General features: G+C 42.0%; 1 protein-coding gene across 1 annotated transcript; it reads left to right on the top strand.

Moving 5' to 3' along the window:
* Positions 1-543: 543 nt before the first annotated feature.
* TL29 (ascorbate peroxidase 4) lies at positions 544-12,901 on the top strand. Its single transcript, XM_087683894.1, has 11 exons — positions 544-749; positions 837-911; positions 1,061-1,145; positions 6,232-6,266; positions 6,411-6,476; positions 6,557-6,597; positions 6,688-6,818; positions 6,904-7,010; positions 7,131-7,268; positions 12,316-12,450; positions 12,547-12,901. Exons 1-11 carry the CDS (start codon positions 606-608, stop codon positions 12,646-12,648), a joined length of 1,059 nt encoding a protein of 352 aa, XP_087540020.1. The 5' UTR covers positions 544-605; the 3' UTR covers positions 12,649-12,901.
* Positions 12,902-13,158: the final 257 nt, after the last annotated feature.

A 13,158-nucleotide genomic window follows, 5' to 3' on the forward strand; every position in this document is an offset into this window, starting at 1 on the left:
GGAAAAGACAGCGAGGTAGAGCAAGCCAAAGAGATATTCAATTGATAACACACTATGTAATAGCCATTTGATGAAAGATAAATAGACACTATACTTTACATGTGAAAAGACTAGTGAGGTAGAGCAAGTTAGAGATGCATGCTAGTGAGAACACACCTTGCAATAACCATTTAATGACAGTTTTGGTTCAATTGTGGTACTAGTGGAGCTTAGAAGCATTATCCTAAGACCTCTTCCTAAACAATTAAAGCTAGTGGTGCTACTTGCAACCAAGGATGGTGCTCGATGATGCATGGTAGTGAGAACCTTGCATTCAAAAAACAAAAACAAAACTGAATTTTAAAATTTGAAGACCTTGGCTTCAAAAAATGGAAGTGTTTTTGTTTTTAAATTTCACAGGAAACCTGAGTTCGTGTAAACACTGCATGGTATGGCCCTAAGACCTAGCTAGCCTGCCACCCAGAGAGAGAGAGTGTGTGTGTGTGTGACTTGTTTGCCAACTTTGGTGGGTGGTGTGGATAACAAAACTCTCGATAAGGACACACGAGAGAGAGAGAGAGAGAGAGAGAGAGAGAGCGAGAGCGAGAGCGAGCAAGCGAGCTCCCATGGCTCTCCTCACACACAATGGAGTAAGCGTAAGCTCTGTTTCGTTCCTTTCCTCGCTCGCTGGTGCTGGCCAGGACTCTGCCGCCGCTGCTTCTCCTTGCGCCTCCTCTTCCTCACCTACATGCAGCCACCGTCCCCTCCCGGTACTCTCTCTCTCTCCCTCGCGATTGCCATAACGCTTTGCATCACAACTAATTCCACTAAATCTTGTTTCCTGAGTGGCTATGCAGGTCCTTGAGGCGCGTTGCCAGGATGGAGTCGATCGCAGAGAGCTTCTCTTTGGAGCAAGTGCGTTAGCAGCCACCGTAAAAATCTATCCCTAATAACTCACCCTCTCAACAGCCTAGAAGTTAATCAAATGCTAATTTCCTCCATTCTACTCAAATGTTAATTCCTTCATTCTAATCAAATGTTAATCCCTTCATTCTAGTCAATTGTCAATCCTTCAATGCAGGCGTCTGTCTGGAGCCCCTTGCTGGCTCCTAAACCCGCACATGCTGCAGATTTGACCCAACGAATTCAGCGAGGCAAATTTTTGGGTATACACTCTTCATTTCCAGCTTCTATCACTAATGGCTCTTTTGCTACATGTGGTTTTTGCACTAGCATAATGGATGGAGATAATAACATATTGGCGGCAATTATAATGCTCAAGACAAACAAAAGAATCGTATGGGCATAATCGATGATGCTTTTAGTTATGTAGAAACCTTGATAATGAGGGTTCCAAATGAAATCCTCTCGTGTTTGAGGACACGAAGGTGATTTCTTACCTGAGGTCACATCAGTTGCCTCTTGGCAAGATAATGGACGGGCAAAACTTTTGACTGCATGTCACTTCTACATTGCAGTTTCAAGGGAGGTCAGGTGAAGGATATCAGTTCTCCACTTTATACTTGTAAAGGGCTCAGCCTGTTAATTTGTTGTTACTCCAGCTTGGAGCAGAGTAAACATTAACTGCCCTGTCTACGGTCAAAACAGCCTTCCCTGTCCATTGTTGTAACAGCCACTGGGATCCAGCCAAACCTGCTTTTTCAGGCCTATGTGCTAGGATACAGCACGAGAGTATCAGCTTGTTGCTTATTAGAGGATAACATGGACCTTGTCAGAAGAAAGCATGGCTCAGAAGTCCATCATCTGGGCCTAAAAAAGATCTGGATCCATGCTTGCATACGTGTCAATTTGAGCTCAACAATTACAAACCTTGGACGAGCCCAAATTGAGATCTATGCATCATCCAAGATTAGGGCTTTTAGTTGGCAGTTGCAAAAATCACTAATCTTGCCCAAGCTAGAAAGTTCAGGCATTGTTGTTATTTGAAAAATAACACACACTGAATAGTATTCAGCATGTATTGTATGAATGCATCTGCATGAATGCACAATGTAGCGGAGAGTTTCTTCTTCAGCGTCTTAATGGTCCCATGGTGCAAGGAGACTCTCTATTGTACAACTCTCTGCAGTATTTATGGCTTTTATTAAGGACCAATCTATGGATACCACATGCTCAAGTCCTTGTGTGTGAAAATGTTTGGTACTCATCTGATACATCCCTCATAGAAAGGTGTCCTAATTAAACCCTTAGTGACAAGATTACATTGTTCATAATCTTAACCTTCAAAAGATAATTCATGGATTAATTTCTCAACATTTTGTGCATGGGTAGGGGATGAAGTCAATCATATTGAAACAACTAGGTAAATGATCACATAGCTCTAAATGAGTCTCTCACTATCCATTTGCAGTGTGATTGTAAACCTAATCTATGGAAAGAAAGAATACGCCCTTGGTTGAGACATGCAAGATATTCCATAACAAACTTGAAATGATATAGTGTCTCATAGATTGAAGGAAAAAGAGTGCAACTGACATGTCACTTGAATCAAATTTGAAGGCATATGTTGAGGACCAAGACTTTAGCAAGTGGCCAGCGAGGATCAAATGGAGATGCCCTAGTGTCATGCACCAAACATTGCTTCACATTCAGCAGGCCATCGAGAAGACAGGTGCAGCTGACCAAGAAGGAAGTGGTTCGTGAAAAAACCCAGCTCAAAGAGACAGAAAAAGAGAGCTAGTTTGTGAAGCTTTTCAAGAGAAATTATAGCCCCTTCACAATTCTGGACAGATTACTGAGGTATGTGCCAGGCTAGAATTACATGAGTTACATGAACAATGGAGGATTTATAATGCCTTCATGAGAGCTGGTTAAATCCCTTCCATGAACTCTGTGAAGCACTCTAGTGTGGAATCTCGTGCCTTTGTAGGGCATTGTTGTCTTTCTTCAGCCTGAGCAGATCTTTTCCCATGGAAGAAAAGTCACAGGAAGTCATGTGAATCATGATATGAAATGTTTGCTGAAGCTCAAGAGGTCTAGGGTTGTGCAAGACTTGCCCATAGAATATAGAATTTTGACTTGTACATATAATATTGGAATTAAAAAAGAAATGGAAGTATACCAATGGTTGTATTAAGCTCCCTACTGCAAAGGGAAGTCTTTGTGCATTATGAAAAGCCTTGCAAGAATTTCTCTTGCAATGAGAAGATTGAACAGCCAGTAGTGCTTTTGTAGAGACAAGAAATTGACGAGACAGTAACATTGCCTAGCTGGCACCTTCCTTGTGTGTCTGCTGCATAGTAACAAAGACAAGAACAAGAAAATTCCATGAACCAGCAATCTTCTTAATTTTCCAAAACTGCAAATCAGATGTATTTGCCTAGTACGAAGTAAATTGCAGTGGTGAGAAATGAGTTTGGCTGTACAGTTAAGATACTAAAGGGTGTACTTTTCTCTGTTTTGTGTGTCAAGGGCTATTCATTTGTCTCTTTGTTAGTTTCAAGTTCAATGTGCCCCGTAGTATTGGTATGTAGCGTGGCTTAATGGTTTGTCTTGGACCAAAAAAGCAGTTTGCGTTTAGGGTTTGCAGCCCCAAAAAGGGGCGCCACCCTAGACTGACTGTGCCTATTTATAGGCCACTCTCTCATTCATTCCTTACGGTTGATCCTTCAGTCCGTTACTCCCACTCTCTCTCCATCAGTCTTCTGACACTCTCTCCTTCCATCACCTTCACCTCCTACCATTAGGCGCCAGCCTCCACCATCTTTGGAGTTGCGTTTTGGTGGCTGCCCTTTTCCTCTTCCAGCTAGCGCTCCTCCTCCAGTGTTGGCGATAGCTCCTTTGAGCCCTTGCTCCCTATGTTTGGTGCTCTCTCCACTTGGCGTCAGTTATCACACTCCTGGCGTCATCTCCTCTCTTCTTGATCTCACTTCCACAGTTTGGCGTCAGCTTCTCCTCATCTCGGCGGCTCCACTTGTCATGAGGACATGTATTTTTGAAACCTCACTTAACATGTGGATTAATTTCTAATCATATGATTAAGTAAAGGTTGTATAGTGAGACGTAGCTGGGGTTAGAGTAAATTTACAAGCTCGGGACCCGAAGAAATCACGGGATGTCAAAGGCTAAAGTTGTTATAAGTTATACCGCATAGGTACTTGGTGGTATCTGGTGCCAGTTGTTTGCCTAGGTCATCCATTTGGCCATAAGTGTTAGTTGGTGACACTAGAGAAGTGGCGTTTAATGGTACCTAACGCCAATCTAATGGTCAAAGATGGCGCAGAGACACTCGTGAATGGAAGTTGCCTAGCCAATTTAATTACTGGCCAGTTAAATTATTTTTCAGGGCACCGAAATAATTATTAGATTAATTTTCAGTATTTAAAGACTAAAAATTAATATTTTATTATAAAAAATGTTGAAAAAACCATTTGGAAAGGCTGCCACTTGTCAAAAATGCCCATGCAAGATTGAAAAACGTCTTTAGAGGCTGGAGAGAAGCATATTTATAAATTCAACCTGAAAGAGAGAGAGAGAGAGAGGAGAGGCTGCTAGTCTCATTTGCAGCCATTGGATGACCTTCTGAGGTTGCCAAGGGCAGGGAAAGACCAATCAACAGCAGGAGGCAGCATCTATAGGCTGTTGAGATAGGGCAGCAGCTATAAGTGATTGATTCTCTTCAGTTTTTTACATCTACAAGTTGGTGTGGCAGAACAGTAGCTGCATTTGACTGATTTTCGGTCATTCTTCGCGACAAAACTTTGAATTTTCTCTCTCTACAGCTTTCCCTCTCATCTCCCAGCCATTTCATAGCCTTGCTCTGAAGATCTCAGCATTTGGTCCCTTGGAGACTGAGAAATTTCAGATTTCTCTGTTGTAAATCCTGAAATGCAGCAGAGATTAGGGTTTAGCAGCAGCCTTGGGAAGCGTGCCAAAAATTGGAAGCTCCAAGACTTGGATTCAACAAGGTTGAATGTGAATTTCAGCTGAATTCAGGTAGGGACTAGCCAGCCATTGAATTTGGGGTATTTCCATTGTCTATGAGTGGGTGAAGGCCAATTGAGTGCCCGAATCAAGGGGCAAAATAGATTGAAGACTTGGGGGTCACTTTGGATAACAAGGGGAGTTGAAATACCGAAAGGGATTGGGAGAATCCCATTGTAAATCAACTTTTTCTTCAATAAAGCTAAAGAAATACCGGAAGGGGTGTCAATTTTTGGGCCAATCGGGTGCGCATTGTCCAAGATCAATAGGTAAATTTGTATTTTCAGATTTGCATTTATTGTTTGCTGCTGTAATGAAGTTGTAATCAGGGATTTACCACCCTATCTGAGGAGGAAGGTTGGTTACACCACCACCTTGCGTTTTGGTTCTTGGTTGCTCTACCACCTGGTGTCACTCCCAACAGTCTGCGTTTGCTCTTCAGGCTTGCGTTTGCAGATGGAGGCTTCATTGGCTGTCTCCATGCTCATAGATACCACTCTTCATCCCTGTGTTTGCAAATTCAGAGGCTCCTCACCCTTCGACGGCAGTCTCCCTGCTCCAGGCGACACCTCCTCATCCTGTGTTTGCATACTTTGAGGCTTCTTCGGTAGTCTTGCACTCCAGGGCTTCCTTTGTGCTACAGCACCCTTGTATCAGATTCACTTCATCAACACGATTCATCTTTCATTCTTTTTGAGTTTCTTCTCTCTTAGTGTTTACTGTACACACTGTGTTTTCCCCCGCAAACCCTACTGTCTCTCTGGTCACTCTGTCATTTTGACACGAAGCTGTGCATGCACACCTATTTCTGTTTTTAAAACAGGTCATTTCAGAAGCTTTAGCTGTTGGTTGTGGCTATGCAAAGGACCCTTGTCTCAATTGCGTGAACTTTAGCTTTGTTGGCAGAGATAAGCTTATGAATCACCTGGGAAACTGCTAATTGGCACATCTGTGCAGCAGGGCCCTGCAAATAGTTGATTGTAGGCTACTCCTATGCAAAGAACAATTATCTCCATCCATCAACTTTAGCTGTGTTGACTGAGATATGCTTGTGAATCACCCATAAGACCACTCTGGCTGATACTTGGCACTTCTGTGCAGCATGTTCCTTGAAATAATTGATTGTTGGTGGATCAGTGTTGCATGCCTGAACATTTCTGGCTGTCTAACTACATCTCTTACAATTTCCAATGATATTAAGTTGGACACATTTCAAATGTTATTTGATATGATGGTGTTGCATGGTAGATGCTTAACATTGTGGCAAGGTCCACTGTACTGATTGTGTCAGCTGGGTTCACTTTTCAGATGTTATAAAGGAAAAGTTGAGGGTTGCTGTAAAGGTATGGATTCTTTCTCCAGGTGACATTCTTTGTAATTTAAATTCTCCTTCTCAAGGAAACCTATCCTGTTATCATTTTTGTTTTTGGGCCTGGCTGTTCCATGCTTTTCAAAAGTAAGAAGCTGTTATGTGTTCTGCAACACAGGACAATCCCGACCTGGTTCCAGCATTACTGCGGCTGGCTTTGAATGATGCTGCTACTTATGACAAGGTGTGCAACTGTTAGATTTCAGAAATATTCTCGTGCATCCATTTTGTCTCAGAGCCTCAGCCCATTGGGTTTCTTTTCAGCCTTCAAAATCAGGTGGACCCAATGGGTCAATCCATTTCAGGTAGCGTAAGCTATATTCCTCCATGCTTTGCATATGACATTCTCATTTGGTGCTCACAAGCTTTAACATTTTTCTTTCTTCAATCTGTAGCTCAGAATTGAATCGACCAGAAAACAAGGATTTGGCAGCAGCAGTACAGCTGTTGGAGACAGTGAAGAAAGATGTTGATGCTATATCACAGGGAGGTCCAATCTCCTGGGCAGATCTTATCCAACTATCGGGTATGGGTTCCAACATATTTGAGCTTTTTGAAATCAGAACTAGTGCCAAAACACATTAGAAATTCAGATAACTTCTTTTATACAGGACAATCTGCACTGAAGAGGACTTTTATAAGTGCTGCTATAAGAAAATGTGGAGGCAATGTAGAGAAAGGTGAAAATCTGTACACTGCGTATGGATCCAATGGTCAGGTTTGTTTCTGACTAATGGATTAAAACTGGTTGAGTGATTGTTGATTGTCGATAAAAACTGGCTAAGTAATTGTTGATTGTGAACCACTCAATCCTGAAGCTGCTTTTTGGACCTGGCAGTGGGGACAGTTTGATAAGCAACTTGGCCGTTCAGATGCATCAGAGCCTGATCCAGAAGGCAGGGTGCTGGTATGGGATTTGGCATCTGTTACTGATATAAAAGCTAGGTTTGATCAGTTGGGTCTTAAAGCCCGACAGGTAGGCTTTGTTTTAAAACATTCATATATTTATTTTTGTTTATGGAAGTCTCTGCAGCAGCAGCTTGTGCAACTGATTTCTGTCTAACTTGAGGCTTCATTTGATGCTCTCCTGATGCCAATGTGAAGATATGGTAGGGTTTGCATTGAGGAAACATAGAATGTACAACCACGACTGAAACACAAGGACTTAAACAATGATGCGCAAAACTCAAACCCTAAACGCAGAACACACACACACACACACACAATCCGTAGTGCTGTAATTATAGTTGGAGATGTCAAAGTGCAAGACATTGCAAAATGCTGATCACCAAGGTAGTAGGAGATCCAGGCGATAGTAGAGGAAGTGGAGGATGATGCAGGTGGTCACACAAGCTGCAATAACACAGATAGATGCAGTTACTAGGTGGATATTAGCCTGTTCCCAAGTTTGGAGCTGAAAAACAAGCTGATTTGGGTGTCAATGATGGGAAATTGCAAGTGACAAGTGGCATCTGAAAATGCAGAAGTATGAGACCTTCATGTAGCAAGGCGACAATAGGGATGGAGATGCAAGGTGCTGGAGAGGATGGTGATGATGTGGCAGCAATCACGTGGACAGGCACGACAACCACTAAGTTAAAGGCTGATGGTTGAGTCTGGTTGTCTATTTATAGATGCAGAAGGATCCTCCCAAATTATAGATGGCTGATGGTTGAGTCTGGTTGTCTATTTATAGATGCAGAAGGATCCTCCCAAATTATAGATGCATGTATAAATAGACAAGCTACCCACCAAATTATCAATGATGGGGCTAGATGGTGGGTAGCTTGTCTATTTATAGATGCAGAAGGATCCTCTCCCAAATTAGGGTTTTGCATGTGGGATATGAAAACTCTCTAGAACTGCTCCTTGTTTAATGAAACTTTTTGTAATTTACAAAACTAGAACCAGAAAGGCATTATAAAAGAAGCTCAATGCCAGTTTTACCCCAAGGTGTCCCACCCCAAAGCAGCCAAGGCATTAGACAAAGGGTGCACATCGGTTGTCTAGTGGCCTACCAAGACTATAAAGGTGATGGTTATCTTACCAAGGGAGTCTAAATGATCACCCCAGAGAGGCCAAGGCATCGGACAAATAGTGCTCGTAGGTTACCTTATGGCCTACCATGACTTGCAAAAGGCGGATGGAACCACATTGAACTTTGAAAAACAAGTTTGTTTTTAAAAAAAAGAAAATAGAGATGGTTCGCGGCCTTTTAAGTAAGTGTGCCATGTGGGGAGAATGGAAAGGGATGGTTAGATCTAACATATCACAAAACTAACAAGCTAACTCAACCTCTCGAGGGTGTCGATGACAAGGAAAAGGGTAATGAAGGATAGTGAGGTGGTGAAGAACCGTTGGTGGGGATAACTCAAGATCCGTTGAGGGATGCTTTGCACAATGAGATGCATTGTAGTGTGCTACATGATGAGAATGTGCATGGTACAAGTGCTACTTGAACGGTTTTCCTTATGGAAAAATTATTCACTTGCCCAAGCACACTTGTACAAAGATAATGATGATCATGTAATGCAAAGGGAAGGTACAATAGGAAATAAAGGCCATGCCAAAACGTGTGGAATATTATGAAAGGGTGGGAGCCTCCTCTCAACCCTAGGTATTGATGTCGAAGGAGGAAGAGGAGTCTCATATGAGTTTTCATGTGGTGCCGAGAACCATAATGATAAAGATGAAGATGAGGATGAAGCCTTGACTGGAAGAGCAAGGTAGAAGTCACCGCCATGATTGTATTAAGAGAGATGTTGCACGATCTACCTTGAGAGAGGAAGCCTCCATGTTGGTAAAAGATCAAATCTCCTAGGAAGATGAAACCACGAAAGGAACGGTGTGCATCCCATGTCTCCAACCCACGAAGAATCAATGTAAACATGTATGTTAGCTCCACATTGAAATGCAAAACCTTGCAAGAGAGATTAGAATTTGCAAAATAGAGGTTAGTATTGAGATGCTTCAAAGCAAAACAGACTTGAAAAGTAAAGCTAAATGAGAAACAATGCAATGAGTGTGTATGTATGAGTGTATGCAATGGAAGACCAATAAAGGAAAGACTAAGGATGTAGCCACTGTCGCGGATATCCATCAACGAGTCACTGCTAGTGAAACACCTGATGAGATGGAGAGATGGTTGTAGATGGAGGTGTAGAAGATAACCTATAAATGGATGCGCAGAGTGCGACAGGTGAGGAGCTAGTAGACCAATTAGCTAATCCTTCAGGATTACTAAAAGATATAGGTTGTTAAGGTTATCTACGTGTCACTTGTCCAGCAGTGATTGGGACAAGAGCAGATGGGGCAGTAGCGGTTATCATTAATTAAGAGTATTTTGGGGCTGTTTAAAAATGCTAATCAATTACAATGCATGTTTTAGCTCAACACCTCCTCTCAAGCCCAAAACTGAGCCTAAAAGGAAAGGTCTGCAATGTTTACCCAAAGGTATCCTACCCCAAAGGAGTCAAGGCATTGGATAAAGGGTGCATATCAGATGCTTAGTAGCCTACCAAGGCTACAAAGGCGATGGTTATCTTACCAAGGGAGTCCAAGTAGTCACCCTAGAGAGGATAGAGCATCGGACAAAGGGTGCTCGTAAGTTGCCTAGTAGGAATTTGATGACTAGTTTAAGAATCGGATGAAGACAGGAGCAAATCTCTTTGTTGAATTAGCAAAGGATTCTTAATTCACCTGATTTTTGAATACTCCGAAAAAGGATATCAAGGGTAAGAAGAAGAAGTCATCTTCTACACCTTTGGGACAGCAAGGTGCATTGAAGAAAATGCCAAAGCTTTCACTTGAAGCTCCCAAAGTTGTTAATGAAGCAAAGCAATTGATACTTACGGGGCAAGGAATGCAAATGCAAGGCTATCATGGAAGTGCCAATCTAATGGATTTTGGACAGTTGGGCATACATGCTATGATGGGGCAACCAAGATACTTTGGTGGAAGCACGACTTTTGATGCTATGGTTCAACAAGGACTATATGTGGAAAATGTGTAAAACCCTATGTATGGCAGCATTGGCTTGATGCTTGGGACACAAAGTAGCATGTTTGGTAATGCATTTGCACCCCCGAATGCTTATGGGGCTCAAGGAATGGATGTTGGTCATGCAAATGTTTCGTTTGTGTTGGTTTTAATGTAAATTCAGTGAATGCACCCTTTTTGCAGCAGTCAGTGTATGACAACTTGACACCCAAAGGGGCAGTAAAAGACTATGATGAGGACGGAAAAGCAGTGAAGTTTGAGTCCTTCAGTGATGACTTTCATTTAGCAGTTTGATGTAGTTTATTTAGGGGAAAACTTCATTGAGTCTTTGAAGATTTGAAAGGCAACCACTTTCTTAAAGTGGAGTGCATTGCAATGGTGGTTCACTCTTTTGATGCAAGATAAAGCACCGTCAACATGGGTACAATTCAAGCAAATGTTTTGCATTGAATTGGTTGGCAAGTACCTTTGAGGTGGACATCATGATAGCTTGTTATAACTTGTTCTTGGAATGTAAGAATTTGGAGCAATACAATAAGAAGTTTTGGGATGCATTGTTGCCCGTCACTTCTTATTGCTCCATACCCCTTCATGAGCAAGTGGAAAAATATGTGGAATCAGGGATTTTTGTATTAAGTCCATTGTCTCTAGCATGTTTCAGCTCTTAGAGACTGCTGCTACATTAGATGCTTTGTTGCGTGGGAAGGATTCGGGCTTCCTAGAGAGTGGGGAGAGGCCGAATAAAAAGTTGTTAAGGCTGAGAAAATGGGAAAATCTGAACATCAGTTTGAAAAGAGACCAAAGTATCAAAGAAAGGGCTCAAAAACATTGGCATAACATAGGGAATTGATGGCTGCAAATAAATGTTTTATTTGTGAACAAGAAGGTTACATTGCAAGGGATTGTCCCAATAGGTAGTAAGCTGAAAAACTTGAAAATCAAGGAGATTCTAAAGGAAAGCAACCCAAAACATTAGTGGGGTTGGTGCCCGATGTTGTTAATGGTCAGCCCAATGATGATGCTATTGAGTTGTGACTGAAATGCTTCCTGATTGTTATTACAGCAAGGGGCTTTTGCAAGAAGAGCAAAGGAGATTGTGGAATTTCAGCTTGTACTCATTCCATTAGCAATCAAAGTTAAAGAAATACTGAAAAGGGCACCAATTTTGGGTCTAACAGGGTGTTTAATATCCAAGAATTGTTAAGGTAAATTGTGCATTTCAGATAATAATCCATTTTTGCCATAGCAGGATTCAGACCCCTATCCTATCAATACTCTTATTCTAGGGTCAATTACACATTTAACACATTAAAATAACCAGGTTTGTCAGTTTGATACATTTCCTTTACTCAGGTTTGTGTCAGTCAGTTCTCAACTTCACCAGCGTGGGGTCTTAGAATTCAATCTGTTTTTCCTCCATTAACATCATGTTCATCTTCTAGTTGGTGTCCACTCCACTGGAAACACCTTGCACCATGGTAAAAATATTGATGAAGTACCTCCAAATGTGCCAAAGATAGGAAGGATCTGCTGAGGAGTTGTACCAAAGTAACTACCAAGTGTCTTTGATTTGTTTTCAGCAGAGAAAAGTCATAATGGTTTGTGTTTGGTTGATAATCCGAAATATCTAGAGAGAGCTGAAAGACCATGACTGCATGTTAGAATATGAGACACTCACAATATCACAAAAGCTTTTGCTATGCACAAGCACCAAACAATGGGCCAAATCATCATTTCACCAAGCAATAAACCCTTTGAGGGCTTGAGTGCTCGAGGTTCATGTGGCAGTGCCTTTTCTTGCATGTAGATCATTACGTGAGCTACCTGTCATCTCAACTGTGTTGCCTGTATTCTGTTGATGATACTGATAAACGTTAGAAGTTTCTGTTCAAAAGAGAGTGAGTACACGACAGGTCGAAGTGCTCAGATTTTGTGAGGAATTCCTAGCTGAATGAGTTACTTGATGCTGATATTTATTGCATGGTTTTTCTGCTTTTTAAAAAAATTTTGGGCACATATTCCAGTTGGCTGTAATGTCAGCCTTTTTGGGTCCAGACCAATTGGCCATTGAAGCTAAGCTAGCCACCGACCCAGAGATAGCTCCTTGGGTGCAGAAATACCAACGTAGTAGGGAGACGGTCTCAGAAACGGACTATGAGGTGAGTTTGTGCTTTTTGTAGTCATATGATTTGATATGTGAAGCAAAATCAGTCGGTTCATGTCTAAGGATGCTTCGTGTGTATGCGTTTGTTCAGGTTGATCTAATCACGGCCTTCACCAGATTGAGTACTTTGGGGCAGACCATCAACTATGAGGCTTACACATACGCTCCTCCTCCCATCAAGTTCAAACTCTGAACTCTCTCTCTCTCTCTCTCTCTCTCTCAGCCATTCGAATTTGAGGTTAAAGTTCTGTGATTGACTGTAGTTACCTGGTGGACCAGTCATGGCCATCAAGCTACTTGCCTAAGTTTCACTCGATCTCTCGCATATCCCGCACCTGAACATTGTCAGTGTCCTCCATGCGTCCCCTTATTCAAGTAAACATGTAACATGACAACTACCAAGAAACTGTCAACAAATTTTGTTCAACCCACCTCAGTACTTTCAACCATGGTGCAACGTCTGACTGTACCCATTCAAGATAATGGCAGGTGTATGGAGATTCCCCTCTCTCTCTCTCTCTCTCTCTCTCTCTCTCTCTCTCTCTCTCAGTCTGCCTACTGTCAATGTCTGGACTCTGGATCATCTGTAGCTCGGATGTGACAGAGAGTTTGTACAAGAAGGGTGTGCCAGCACAAGGGCAATCACCGATGACAATGGATGATTACGACGACTTAGTACAGCACGATAAAAGATGACATACAC

The sequence above is a fragment of the Lygodium microphyllum genome, chromosome 1 (genome assembly GCF_053477565.2).
Source record: "Lygodium microphyllum isolate KBCC chromosome 1, Lygodium_microphyllum_v1.1.10, whole genome shotgun sequence".
Classification (NCBI taxonomy): domain Eukaryota; kingdom Viridiplantae; phylum Streptophyta; class Polypodiopsida; order Schizaeales; family Lygodiaceae; genus Lygodium; species Lygodium microphyllum.

Bases quoted from the DNA above. Each gene is read 5' to 3' on its own strand.
- TL29 (XM_087683894.1), top strand. From the start codon at position 606: ATGGCTCTCCTCACACACAATGGAGTAAGCGTAAGCTCTGTTTCGTTC. The intron at 7,011-7,130 runs GTTTGTTTCTGA...TGGACCTGGCAG, and splicing joins CGTATGGATCCAATGGTCAG to TGGGGACAGTTTGATAAGCA. The intron at 7,269-12,315 runs GTAGGCTTTGTT...CACATATTCCAG, and splicing joins TGGGTCTTAAAGCCCGACAG to TTGGCTGTAATGTCAGCCTT.